Source organism: Pleurodeles waltl, chromosome 11 (genome assembly GCF_031143425.1).
Source record: "Pleurodeles waltl isolate 20211129_DDA chromosome 11, aPleWal1.hap1.20221129, whole genome shotgun sequence".
Lineage (NCBI taxonomy): Eukaryota > Metazoa > Chordata > Amphibia > Caudata > Salamandridae > Pleurodeles > Pleurodeles waltl.
Genome location: NC_090450.1, coordinates 695,227,391 through 695,240,735, shown reverse-complemented (window position 1 = coordinate 695,240,735; position 13,345 = coordinate 695,227,391). Strand labels below are relative to the sequence as shown.

Below are 13,345 nucleotides of genomic sequence, written 5' to 3'. Positions count from 1 at the left end.
TTCTTAAAGGCACAGTATCCATTTTCTTCAATTCTAATGGCAGCCTATGGACTACACAGTTCTGCACTCCTTTATAGGGGTTTTGTGAAAATAAAAAGTTTTTGGAAGTAGCTGGTTTGGAAAATGACTTTTATTTGGCAAACATTTTATATTTTTACTTCCAGGCTAATCTGAAGGCAGGAGCTTGAACACTGTAGGCCTTCCTATAGGCTGCATGGGAACATTCAGGCCTGGACAGGCCTTCCTGAAGGGAGGCGAACAGGGACACTTAAGAAGTGATATTGCAAAAAGTGCTCCGAGGTCCCCGCAGGCGGGCGGGGAATTATTCTACGCTTATGACTATCATGGAAATACCCCTACAAGAGAAATTATATATATATATATATATATATATATATCAAAAACCTCTTGGGAAGTAAATAAAACACTACTGTTAATGATTTATCATGCTTTTTTTTATGATCAGCTTGTCAGCGTGATGCACAACTCAAGATTTAAATATATAGAAAAGCTTAGCTTAGCCAATCTATGTGTAACAAAGTCCTTATGTAGTAAGGCACTGACAACACCAAAGTTGCCCTTATTTGTAATCTAAACAAATGCACTGAAAAATGAAGGAACTTACAAGCCTATACAAACACAAGCCAGAAACTAACGCATTCTACCAATAACCATAAAAAAACGTTTTTTTTAAAACTGAATAGCAGCTGATTGACAACCGCGACATATGCTGCCATATTTAGGGTTGCCCATACAGACCATAATAACAATCCCCTATCACACCAACTGTAACAAATGTTTAAGGATGTGATAAGAGTGGATGCTAGTATGGTAACCTGCATAGCTGCTCTTGTGAACAGGTATGGACTGCAAAACAGCTTCAATATCTGTGGCATGGAGCCATAACCAAGTCAGACATTCAATTTTGCTACACACTCCCTCATGTTCATGGCAGGCACACATTGAATGCTGGATGCAGCGGGTGAGTACTTCCAACACAGCGATAACTCGCAGGAGCAAAAGGAAGGGCAGAGCGCTTACTTCTCCCTGTCTGCTTTGTAGGTGTGTGCTATCTCTGGTACCAAAGGATCGTCTGGGTTGGGGTCACAAAGCAGGGAGCAGATTGACAAAAGAACTGAAACAAAAGAAGACAACGATTTAGGTTTCATTTCACAGAATGCAGGTTTATGCAAGTCATGTGTACGTGTTTTGGGAACGTGCAACTACTACATGGGGGAGGGGGCAGTGCAGTAAAGGGATAAAGTCCTTAGAAAACATTTACAGATGAAAGGTAATCATTCTTTCTGAGAATATACTATGTACAACAGAGAACGTAACAATCATTGTTAAATAATTAAGAGTTTTTTTTTTTTTTTTAAATCAAAGTGCATAAACCAGTGACTAATGACTTACAACTTTGGCTTTCATCCATGGGATCGAACCTCTCTATATAACACAAGGGGCTGAGAAGGAGGTAGGCATATTCGTCACATTATACATCAATTAAAACCCCAGAGAGCTACAAATGGCAGTTATATCTTTAGAGCCAAAGACTGACTGCCTTAGGGCTGAGTGTTTGTACTACTTTCACAACTGTGCCCCTTTGATACCAGCGTGCTAGGTCTACTTGGGTACATCCTCTTCATATTAATCTCCCCAGGATAAAAGACAAGCAACAGCGCACAGAAACATGCGCTTAAGATTGATGGATTGGGCATCTCTGTACAAAGCAGGTCTATATTTAAGTAGGTATGTTACTTACTTGTAATCTTCCTTCTCTATATTTCTTTTAAAAAATGTCTTCGTCAGGTTCACAACTTTTCCAATAAACTCGGCGGGGCAAACCAGACCCTCTAAAAAAATTTCATAAAGGATATGAAAATAAATCAATCTAATTTTCTTTTTTCTAAACCGGAAATTGAGAGTCTATTCACTTCAGACTCAAGACTGGTGAGGTACCAGAATTACTTATAACAAAACAGTCATTTACATTTTGTTTGGAGCTTAGTAATACAACTAGCAGAGGATCCAGTTTATTCAAGAGTTAAGGTTTAGCTCACTATAAGGCGTGGCTAATAGATTACAAAAACTGATAGATTCCAGATTTGCTTCTGCATACTCAAGCAGAAAGTAAAAATAAAATTCTAAGTGGAGCCTTGGTATATTGTGACACCTACCACTCCCACGCACAAAAAAAAATTCCAGGGAAAGCCCCAAGGTATAGCTAGCAATATGTGTTGGGGAGCTCAATGGAGGACTGCCCCGCATAGCATCCTGCTTTTCATGAACACAGTGCGCCGAAATCTAGGAACATGGGCATTACTGAGGATTCTGGGTTTTAGTCAACATATTCTCATTAATAATTCCTCAGAAAAGGGCTAATTGTAGGACAACTATTGATTGAACTTACAGAAAAAAAACAAAGCCAAAGGAAACAACTGGTGATTGAGAAAGAGGAGAATACGGAAGGGGCTCTGAAGAGAATAACATTCTCAGCTTCATCCCCCTTACACGCAGATCAGGAGATTAAAATTACTGCAGTCAACAGTACATCTAATAGTTTCAAGAAGAGATGGTGCCTACAGTATACCTAGAACTGTTCAAACGTTCTCTAATTATAACAAAACACCCCCCCCCCCCTAGTGAAGCCTCCTGCAGCATTCTACTCAAGGAAGGCGACGCTTCAAGAAATGAAAAGAACCACTTCAGGGCACAGAACCGATTATGGTGGGCCTAGATATGATAATATCCGGAGTGTACAAGAAGAGTAGAAGGTAACGACTGCCATACTCCAGTAGGAGTCAAACTGTAAACATTCTAAGGATCTTGGCACAATTCCAATTGAGATACTTTATTTAATGTGTACTGTGCTAGAATACTTCCAAAGTCAACAATGCAGTGCAAGTAGGACTGGGGCTGAATACAGTGAATGGTTAGGCCTCAAGTATAAAGCACAAATCAAAAGTTCACAATCGAAAAGTGGAAGGCATCATCAAGGTAAAGGGGCACATTTCCAAGTGGAGGTTCAGTGAAGGTGCAAATATGGGGGGGGGAATATCTGCTTAAGAGTTCTAGATTTCTTTGAATTCTTTTAACAGCAACTGTCCTCTAAAATTAAAGTGACATCTTCTGCAATTTTGGAGACATTCTCATGAAGGGATGAGTTCAAACAATGTTCATTAGGGCTGGCTGTAAGTGCCAGTTTTTCCAAGGTTAAATGCATAATTTTAGCATTTACCAAATTTTGCTTGGGTGTTTGTCTACATAAAAACTGTGAATGAGGTATGACGCTATGTAGAAATCAAAGGTGAAATACCAATGGCTTGGGAACTGGATGAGGAATATCTTCAAGTATAAAAGTCAGGCTAGATATCTGCTGAATAATTTCTAAAGACATGCAGTGAATGTTAGTAACCCAGAGCATATGGCCGCAGCACAGATCCAGTTTCAAAGTTCTTGTAATACATTTTCTACTCAAGTTAGTTTCTGCACTCAAAAGATATCATAAATTACAGAGTCCAATAAGAACTCGTTACTTGTGGTCGGTCCTGGTTCAGCATTGTAGGTATCTTCACTGAAATCACAAGAGTTGGAATAATTTCCTGCTGCGTAGCGACCTACTAACACTTCATCGCTATATTCTGGTCCATGATTTATACAAAAGGGGATGCAAATCAACCATATGTTAAGCAGCCCCCTTTTGTTCAGGGCTGGATTTTTCTCAGATGTAGATTGCCAAACTCTACATTTATTTCAATACTGCACTGCCGACTGTAGTGCAAAATGCGGAGAGAACCTGTCCAACACTGAAATAAAATTGCAGCCCAATATATTTACAATGGGGCGCTATGAAAACAGACTTTGGTCGCTTTAACCCCTTTGCTGCCAGGCCTTTTCCCCCTTAGGTGCTAAGCCTTTCTTTGGCTATTTGGAGCAGTTCGCGCTTAGGCCCTCATTACTTTGTTCACATAAGCTACCCAAGCCAAATTTGTTTTTAAACATCCTAGGGATTCTAGAGGGACCCAGAGTCTGTGGGTTCCCCTGAAGGAGAGCAAGAAATTAGCCAAAATACAGCGAAAATTTCATTTTTTCCAAGAAAATGGGGAAAAAGGGGTGCAGAAGGCGGCTTGTGGTTTTTCCCCTGAAAATGGCATCAACAAAGGGTTTGCGGTGCTATCACCAGCTTCCCAGCTTTCAGGAACAGGCAGACTTGAATCAGAAAACCACATTTGTTCAACACAATTTTGCCATTTTACTGGGACATTTTACTATTTTTTGTGCTTTCAGCCTCCTTCCAGTTAGTGACAGAAATGGGTGTGAAACCAAAGCTGGATCCCGGAAAGCAAAACATTTCTGGAAAGTAGACTAAATTCTGAATTCAGCAAGGGGTCATTTGTGTAGATCCTACAAGGTTTTCCTACAAAAAAATAACAGCTGAAATAATAGAATATTGAAATTGAGGTGAAAAAAAGGGCCATTTTTCTCCACGTTTTACTTTGTAACATTTTCCTGCAATGTCAGATTTTTTTAAAGCAATATACCGTTACGTCTGCTGGTGTATTCTGGTTGCGGGGATATATAGGGCTTGTAGGTTCATCAAGAACCCTAGGTACCCAGAGGCAATAAATGAGCTGTACCTTGCAAAGGGTTTTCATTCTACAGTATACCGGGTTTACAGCAATTCATTTGCTGAAATATAATGAGTGAAAAATAGGTATCAACAAAACCTTTGTACTTCCAAAATGGGCACAAGATAAGGTGTTGAGAAGCAGTGGTTATTTGCACATCTCTGAATTCCGGGGTGCCCATACTAGCATGTGAATTGTAGGGCATTTCTCAAATAGACATTTTTTTTTTTTTACACACTGTCTTACATTTGGAAGGAAAATATGTAAAGAAAAACAAGGGGCAGTAACACTTGTTCTGCTATTCTGTGTCACCCCCCCCTCATCCTGCCCCCCAAGTCTCACAATAAAAATCGTACCTCACTTGCATGGGTAGCCCTAATGCTACATGGACACATCACATTTTTACATTGAAATCTGACGAGCTTTTTTGCAAAGTGCCTAGCTGTGGATTTTGGCCTCCAACTCAGCCGGCACCTAGAGAAACCTACCAAACCTGTGCATTTTTTAAAACTAGACACCTAGGGGAATCCAGGATGGAGCGACTTGTGGGGCTCTCACCAGGTTCTGTTACCCAGAATCCTTTGTAAACCTCAAAATGTGGCCAAAAATCACTCTTTCCTCAAATTTTGGTGACAGAGTTCTGGGATCTGGGAGGAGCCACAAATTTCCTTCCACCCAAGTCTCCCAATAAAAATGGTACCTCACTTGTGTGGGTAGGCCTAGTGCTTGCGAAATGAAATGCCCCAAAACACTATCTGGACACATCAAAATGAACAAATAAAAGACTACCTGTTTTTTGAGGGTGAGGGGGCACCTGCATTTTTGGTCCTGGGCTCAGCAGCCATCTAAGGAAACCTACCAAATACAGACATTTCTGAAAACTAGACACCTGAGGGAGTCCAGGGAGGTGTGACTTGCGTGGAACCCCCAATGTTTTCTTACCCAGAATCCTCAGCAAACCTCAAATTTAGGTTAAAAAATAAATAAAACCATCACATTTTCCCCACATTTGTGTGTCAGATCACAGCACAGTCAAATTTCCTACCACCCAACAATCCCCTCAGTCTCCCGCTAAAAATGATACCTTACTTGTATAGGTGGTCAAAGTGCTTGTGACAGGGAGGAGTCAAAAACATGTTGAAATTGAGGGGGAACCAAAGTGGGTCCAAAAGTGCAGCAGAATTTTTATCGGTATAGATGAGACAATGCTGGGTGGTAGGAATTTGGCGGATTCCTGCAGATTCCAGAAGGTTCCATCACAAAAACTTGGGAAAAATGTGTGATTTCCAGCAAAGTTGGAGGTTTGAGGGGCATTTTGGGTAAGAAAATGGTGTACGGTGCATGTGAAGCACACCACCCTGGACTCACCCAGATGCTTAGTTATCAGATGTGTCTAGGTCTTGTGGATTTTTCTACATGGCAGCGTCCCAAAGTCCAAAAAGTGCAATCCCCACCATTCCAAGTGGGACGATTTTGAGAGTTAAGCAAGCTCTCATGGCCCAAATGTAAAACCAAAACCCAAAATAATCAAATGCCCTTTTGCTTGCCATGGGATAAGATGCTTTAGTGTGCGGAGGGAGAGCTGAAAGACTGTTACCCCCTTCAGTTGGGGTGGGGGCATAACCAGGCCCATACTGGTTGGTAGACACCACCCCACTATTTTTTTTTTTTTAAATTCCCTGGCATTGTAGTAGGCTTTCTGGGGGGGGGGGGGGGGGGGGGAGGGCGGCGGCAACTTTGACCCATTTATTTGGGGTGGGGCTATGGCCACCCTCTTATTTTGAAAAAAAAATCTTCCCAGGTCTCTGGTGGGCTTTCTGTGCCCCTCCGGGGCACATATGGACAACAGTAATGTGCCCCACATGGGAAGTGACCCTTGCCCAAGGGGCTGCCCCCACACAAAACACACACCCCAATCCCTGGTGCCTATGTGGTTTCTGCCCCCGAGGGTCAAATTGGCCTACTAGAAATAGGCCGATCTGCCCCCAAGGGGGGGCAGAAATGGCCTAAAATAAATTTGCCCCCCAGGGGAACAACCCTTGCCTAACGGGTCGCTCACCTTGCGTGAAATTGGCACCAAAAAAAAATAATCCCAGGGGCCTAGTGGTTTCTGCCCCCCTTGAGGGCAGATCGGCCTAAATTAAATGTGCCCCACCAGGGGAACAACCCTTGCCTAAGGGGTCGCTCCCCTTGCGTGAAATTGACGCAAAAAAATAAAAATCCCTGGTGTCTAGTGGTTTCTGCCCCTCTTGGGGGCAGATTGGCCTAATAAAAATAGGCCTAAAGACAATTTGTCCAGCCCCTCCCCCCCTTAAGCAAGGGTCGCTCCCCATATATAAAAAAATCAAATAAACAAAAAATCCCTGGTGTCTAGCGGTTTTCTGTACCCCTTGGGGGCACATAGGCCTAATTATAATAGGGGGCAGAAATGGCCTAAGAGTAATTTTACCCCCCAGGGAGTGACCCTTGCCTAAGGGGCAGCTCCCAACATATAAAAAAAAAAATAAACAAAGAAAAATTATCCCTGGTGTCTGAGCTAAGCTGAGCTGGCTGTCTTACCCCTAAGTGTAATGAGCTTTTGATCTTCCGGGGAGGGGGTTTAACTGCTAATTGGTACATACGGACATGCATGCAATGATCCACCTGGGAACAGATTGGACTGTGGCCATACCCTGTTGAACATGGCTATAGTTAAATAATAGCTAGTTGGAGGTTTTGTTTTTTTGTGTTTTTTTTTTTAAAAGGTAAAATCAAAGTATTCTTCTTCCACCCAACCAGTACAGGGAACATTCTTAATGGTGTTCTTAGATTGGTAAAGATGACAAGCAAGGTAATGCTTCATCGTGGAATACTAGCACAGCCATGGGAAGAGAGGACCCATTACTAGTCTGTTAGTGTGAAAAAACTATTGTTCCACAGCAGCTAGCCCTTTCAGCAGCTGATATAGCTATTAAGAATGTTATCTTCCAAGGAAGATACTATAATCCAGTCTTGTAAATAGGCTTGAAAGGAGGGTCTAATAATTTTGGACTCTCATGGTGATAACGCTGTGGTGTTCAGAGGGATCATTTTCTTTTGACCTTCCAATAAGTCTTTGATCACAGGAATTTTGAAGGACACCTTTTTTTTTTTTTTTGGAGTCTTTCTTTAAGCTATTACAGAAGCAAGGTGCACTTTTATAGGCAAGAACTGCAGTTTGGATTGTGCAAACGTTAAGGGATGATAATTTCCTGTTGACATAAAATCATATTATGTCATCCTGCTTTGGTACCACATGCAGAATATTTTCCACTTACGTGCCTAGCAAGCCCTTATTCATACCTGCTGGTGGTAATTTCAATGACCATATGGTCTGATTGCAGGAGCCACTCTCCCAAATTCAGCCATGTTAAGTTTGGAAGCTGATTTTGCTCTTGTATCCTGGCAATAAGTTCGGGCCTGGATGCAGTCAGTGTCACCAGTGAGGCTGATGCATGCATGCCAATATGGCTCAATAGATATCATGTAAATCTGAGTACCATCATTGTCCTAGCCAATCTGTTGCTATTAGAATCAAGGTTGATTGAGCCCAGAGTAGCCTCCAGACCACAGATGGGATCAGTGGAATTGGTGGAATGTTGTACAATAATGTCCTTGACCAGCTGATCAAAAGGTTAGTACACATTACTGCTGGCTGCGGATCTTTGTACATGAAGTCTAGGTTTTGTTTTATTCTGAGCTGTTGCAAATATGTCAAGTAATGGCATTTCCTATTATTCTAAGATGTTTTGTACCACTTCGTCATCTAAAACCCGCCAGTTGTTTTCTTTTCAGAAGCAACTCAGAAACTCTGACTGCTGACTCAAAGTTCCTGGGATGTGCACAATCTTCAACATGAGACGTCTGGTCACTACCCCAGAGCCTGATCTTATGTGCTTCCAGAAAGAGTGGTTGCCACCTTGTGCCTTACTGCTTGTTTAGGCACAACATACTTGTGGTACTGTCAGTCTGAGTAAATATAGTTGTTATCATTGGAGATGGAAGGAAAGCCTTGAGAGCTAGATGGACCCCCTAAATTCCTGATAAATGATGTGGTATGGGCTCTCCCTTCTGGCCAACAGCCTTGAACTGACAGTTGTCCTAAGTGAGCGCTCATCCCATGAAAGATGCATGTGCAACAATCACCTGTAACTGTATTTCTTACTGGAAAGGAACTCCTTCTAGGAGATGACATCCTCTGCACCACATCGAGAGGGATTGTTTCACTGTAAGTGTTAGTCAGAGCTTGTTGTCTCAATCATCCAGTCTTTGCAAGCACTGATCTTCGAGGCACTGCTGCAGGAGTCTCATATGCAGTCTCGCATTCAGGACAATGAAAACGCAGTAAGCTAAAGAACTGAGAAAAAGTTATTTTTGTTAACACTTTCCGGTGGAAACTGTATCTAACGGTAAATTCCTTATCTTAAGAATATCCCCCAGACAAGATGCGGAAATTTTCTCTGCAGTGCTCTGCGTACCACAAGGTGATGCTAGAGCTCTGTGTGGGCTTTGTCCGTCCCGCAAGTGACAAAGAGGAGCCAAATATAAATGCCATCTGCTTGCAAAGACGTTGGTTTCTTGCTCAACTCCTTCTGCGCCCTCAGATGAGTGTGCTGAACCCCTTTTTAGATTGTAAAAGAGACCACTCCACACAATGGGGGGGGGGAGGAGGGCGGCAGTAAGAAATCTAGGGTTAGAAAAGATATCCAGCAGAAACAACGTTTCCTAAGGTAATTACCTTGTTCTTTTGTGGAATACTTCTATTTGCAGATACCTCCATTTTAGATTAGATAGCAAAGCAGTATCTCCCCAAAGTGTGTGGAGTTTGCTTTGACCACAAAGTCCTGCAGGACCAAATGGGCAAATTGCCTCTTTCACCTGACCTGGCTGTCAAGGTAATGGTGCTTTGTGAATGTGTGCATGAGGACCATGTTGCAGCCTTACAGATGTCCAGAACAGGTATTCAGCAGGCCTACGCAGTGGTGTTAGCCTTAGTCCCTCTGAAATGGCCTTTCACGCTGCTTTTTAGCCAATTCGTAGTCAATCTTAATGCAGAGTACTACCCACCTCTACTGAGTTATTTTCTGCAGTGCCTTGCCTTTCTTTGCCCGAGGGAACACCACAAAAAGCTCATAGTGCATCCAATGGTCTTTGGTGTGATTGAGGTAAAAGCATAATGCTCTTTTGTGGCATGGCCGATGGGTGCTCTCCTCCTCTTTTGAGGCCTGAGGTAGGGCAAAGAATAGTGACTGAATGCCCATTGTAAAAAGATACCATACAAGAGTCACAAGAACGCCACCAGGAATCTTTGTCTGGTAAAAAGGTGGTGCAGGGTGACTGAATAAAGCCTGGAGTTCACTCGTACGACAAGCTAAAGTCATCACAATGAGAAAGACTGTCTTTCAGGTTAGAAGAGAAAGTGCAGCTGTGCATCAGGCTAAAGGGAGTACACGTGGAACATCATGGCCAATTTAAGGCCCAACTGTGAATGGCTTGGGATGGAAAATGCGTCAAACCTATAAGAATCCACATTACAACATAGGATTTAAACAAGGATGATTGGTCTGGCAAATCCAGAAAGGCTAAAAGGACCCATAAATATGCGTTACCAGTGCCCACTGCAAGACCTTGCTGGGCCAAAGACAAAAACAACATAACATCGGACAGATTGGCTTGCAAGTGGTCAGTTTTGCTGACTCCCCACCAGGCCACAATTTTTTCCCAGCGTCCGTCATAAATGGACTTTGTAGAGGTTTGCATAGCAGCAAGGAGGACATCCACAACCTCAGATTGAACCCAGTCAATTGCTGCTGCACAGTCTCCACGCATGAATGTGCATACTGCTCAGGCTAAGAGGCAAAACCTTGCCCTGCTACTGTGATAGATACCAAAGATGCTGTAGGCTGATAAGAGGGCACTATTATAATGCTTAGAAGTTCCGGGTGCCATGCTCTCCTAGCCCAATCCGTAGGATGACTGGAACCCGGTCATTCCTCATCTTCAGAACTCGGGGAAGAAGAGGCAGAAGCAGTAAGGTATATAGTCATGCTCTACTCCTATCACGCAGGAATGCATCGCCTAAAGAGCTCTCTTCAGAGCTCCAACGCACAGAAGTTTGGACACTGCGAGTTCTGAATAGTGTCAAAAAGATCCTGCCAATGTCCTCCCTACTATTCGAAAATGTCCTGTGCCACCCTGTGGTGCAACTGCCATTTGTAATCCGTTAGGCGCTGCTGGCTGAATCTATCCTCTGGTATTGAAAGATTCTGCCAAGTAGTTCAAGATTAGGGAGATGTCCTGATGCTCTAGCCAACTCAAGGGCAGTGCTTTTTGGTACAGAATCCCCCCCCCCCTTCCCGGCAGTACCACAGAGGTGGTGTTGTTGTCTCTGTGAACCTACACTAGTCTCCCATTGGCAGACAGCAGGAAGGCCTTCTGTGCTTGGCACATAGCCAGCAACTACAACAAATGGATATTGAACTGGGTTTCTGCAGGAGATCAACGTCCTCTATTCTCCATGTCCCCCCGAAGAACTCCCTAATACAGCAGTGACCCATCCATCACCACCGTCAGCTCAGAGTGGGACAGGTCTGCCACTGGTGTAACTGCAGTAAAGCAGCCACCAATGTAGATTCTCCGAAGTCTCCTCCAAAACGTGGATGGAATCAGGCAGATTTTCTTGGCGCTGGGCTCACTGTGACTTCAGATTCCACTGCAGAGCATGTATACGCCACCTGGGGTAATCGACAAGCAGCACACAGGAGGCTAACAGGCCAGTAAACCTCAAAAACGGTCTCACAGAGACCCAAGCTAGAACATCAGGATCATTATCAAATTGCCCCGAACTCATTGTGAAAGAGGGAAGGCCTGAAACTGCACCATGTCTAAGACAACTCGTACAAAAGGGAGCTGATTAAAAGAAGTATGGTGTTATAACACCTGACATTGTTTCATACATTTGTTATTCTCTTGCAGACATGTTTCACCCATCTAACTAACTCACACGGGTCATCGGCTTTCTTCAGGATTAAAGGGAGGGGAGTCTGTGTACTTAGCGTAGTCCTTCATCCAAAAAGTTAAGAAGCATATGGCTCTCCAAATCAAAAAAGGGGGTTCACAGTTCCTAAACAACAAATATAATGGAACAGGTTCAGCAACAGCATTTCTCGTAGTCAGAAATGCAGGCCCTCACACATCCATTGGATGTCATGTTTCATCATAGGGCCCACTCCACACCAGACCGGCGCTGCAATGTCTGGCGGACCCCCCTGAGGGGGCACTATGCCGGAGAATTTCCACAAAAGTGTGTGCCACAAAACAGGGTCTGGAATATATTCAAAAAATGAAAGACAGAAGAAAGAAAAAAAAAAAACAAAAAAAAAAAAAACAGTTGGCTCAGTGACCTAACACTTTGTTTTAATAAAGCGGAAGGCCTCGGTCAATATTAAAAACAGAGCAAGAGTGGGTAAGGCGTAGGGTTCCCCCACTCTCTAAAAATAGGAAAGAGAAGCTGCTAGGGACGCTCTCCCCTACAGCTTGTACATACGGTCAACATGTTTTGCGCCCTGGGTGTCCCTACGGATCAAGCGGCGCTTCATCAGGACCAGCAATCACAACAATTCCTCTGCTATGTTACATGCCCCCTGTGGGTTATTGATGTCCAAAATCTACTTACATAAACATCACACTTTGAAAAGCCTAAATAAGCAAACCTGTGGGAAAAAAGAGCACAATGTTATCAAGAACTCAATCAAGGTGTACAATCTAATGAAAAACACCCAATGAGCCCCCTCGCCAACATCGTACGCAAACACAACATAAACATCACCTTCTACGCAGACGACACACAGCGGATACTTTCTCTCACCAAGGACCCCACCAGCACCAAGACCAACCTGCAAGATGGAATGAGACGTCGCAGAATGGATGAAACTCAGCCACCTGAAACTGAACTAAGACAAAACAGAAGTCCTCATTCTCGGAAACACCCCTTCTGCCTGGGACGACTCCTGGTGGCCCACGGCCCTTGGCACCACACCAACCCCCTCAGACCATGCACGCAACCTCAGATTCATCCTGGACCCACTTCTCACCATGACCGAACAAGTCAACGCAGTATCATCTTCCTGCTTCCTCACCCTCCGCATGCTCCGAAAGATCTTCCTTTGGATCCCCGCCAACACCAGAAAGACTGTGACCCACGTCCTCGTCACGAGCCGCCTGGACTACGGTAACACCCTATACGCAGGAACCACCGCTAAACTCCAGAAACATCTGCAGCGAATACAAAACGCCTCCGCCCGCCTCGTCCTCGACGTACCCCGCAACAGCCACATCTCTGCCCACCTGAAACACCTGCACTGGCTTCCCGTCAACAAAAGGATCACCTTCCGGCTCCTCACCCACGCACAGAAAGCCCTCCAAAACAAGGGACCCGATTACCTCAACCGTCGCCTCAGTTTCTACACGCCCACCGCCAACTTCACTCCACCAACCTCGCACTCGCCGCCGTCCCTCGCATCCGCCGCACCACGGCAGGTGGGAAATCCTTCTCCTACCTGGCAGCAAAGACATGGAATTCCCTCCCCACCAACCTCAGGACCACCTCGCATTCCGGAGGCAACTCAAGACCTGGCTCTTCGAGCAGCAGTAATCTCCCTCCCCCTGGCGCCTTGAGACCCTCACGGGTGAGTAGCGCG

General features: G+C 44.1%; 1 protein-coding gene across 1 annotated transcript in view; it reads right to left on the bottom strand.

Moving 5' to 3' along the window:
• Positions 1 to 13,345, bottom strand: part of UBE2D4 (ubiquitin conjugating enzyme E2 D4) — a 314,847-nt gene that overhangs the window by 52,269 nt on the left and 249,233 nt on the right. Inside the window, exon 6 of the mRNA XM_069214240.1 lies at positions 1,042 to 1,135. Within this exon, the coding sequence (XP_069070341.1) occupies positions 1,042 to 1,135 (94 nt within the window). The remainder of the gene's footprint in view (positions 1 to 1,041; positions 1,136 to 13,345) is intronic.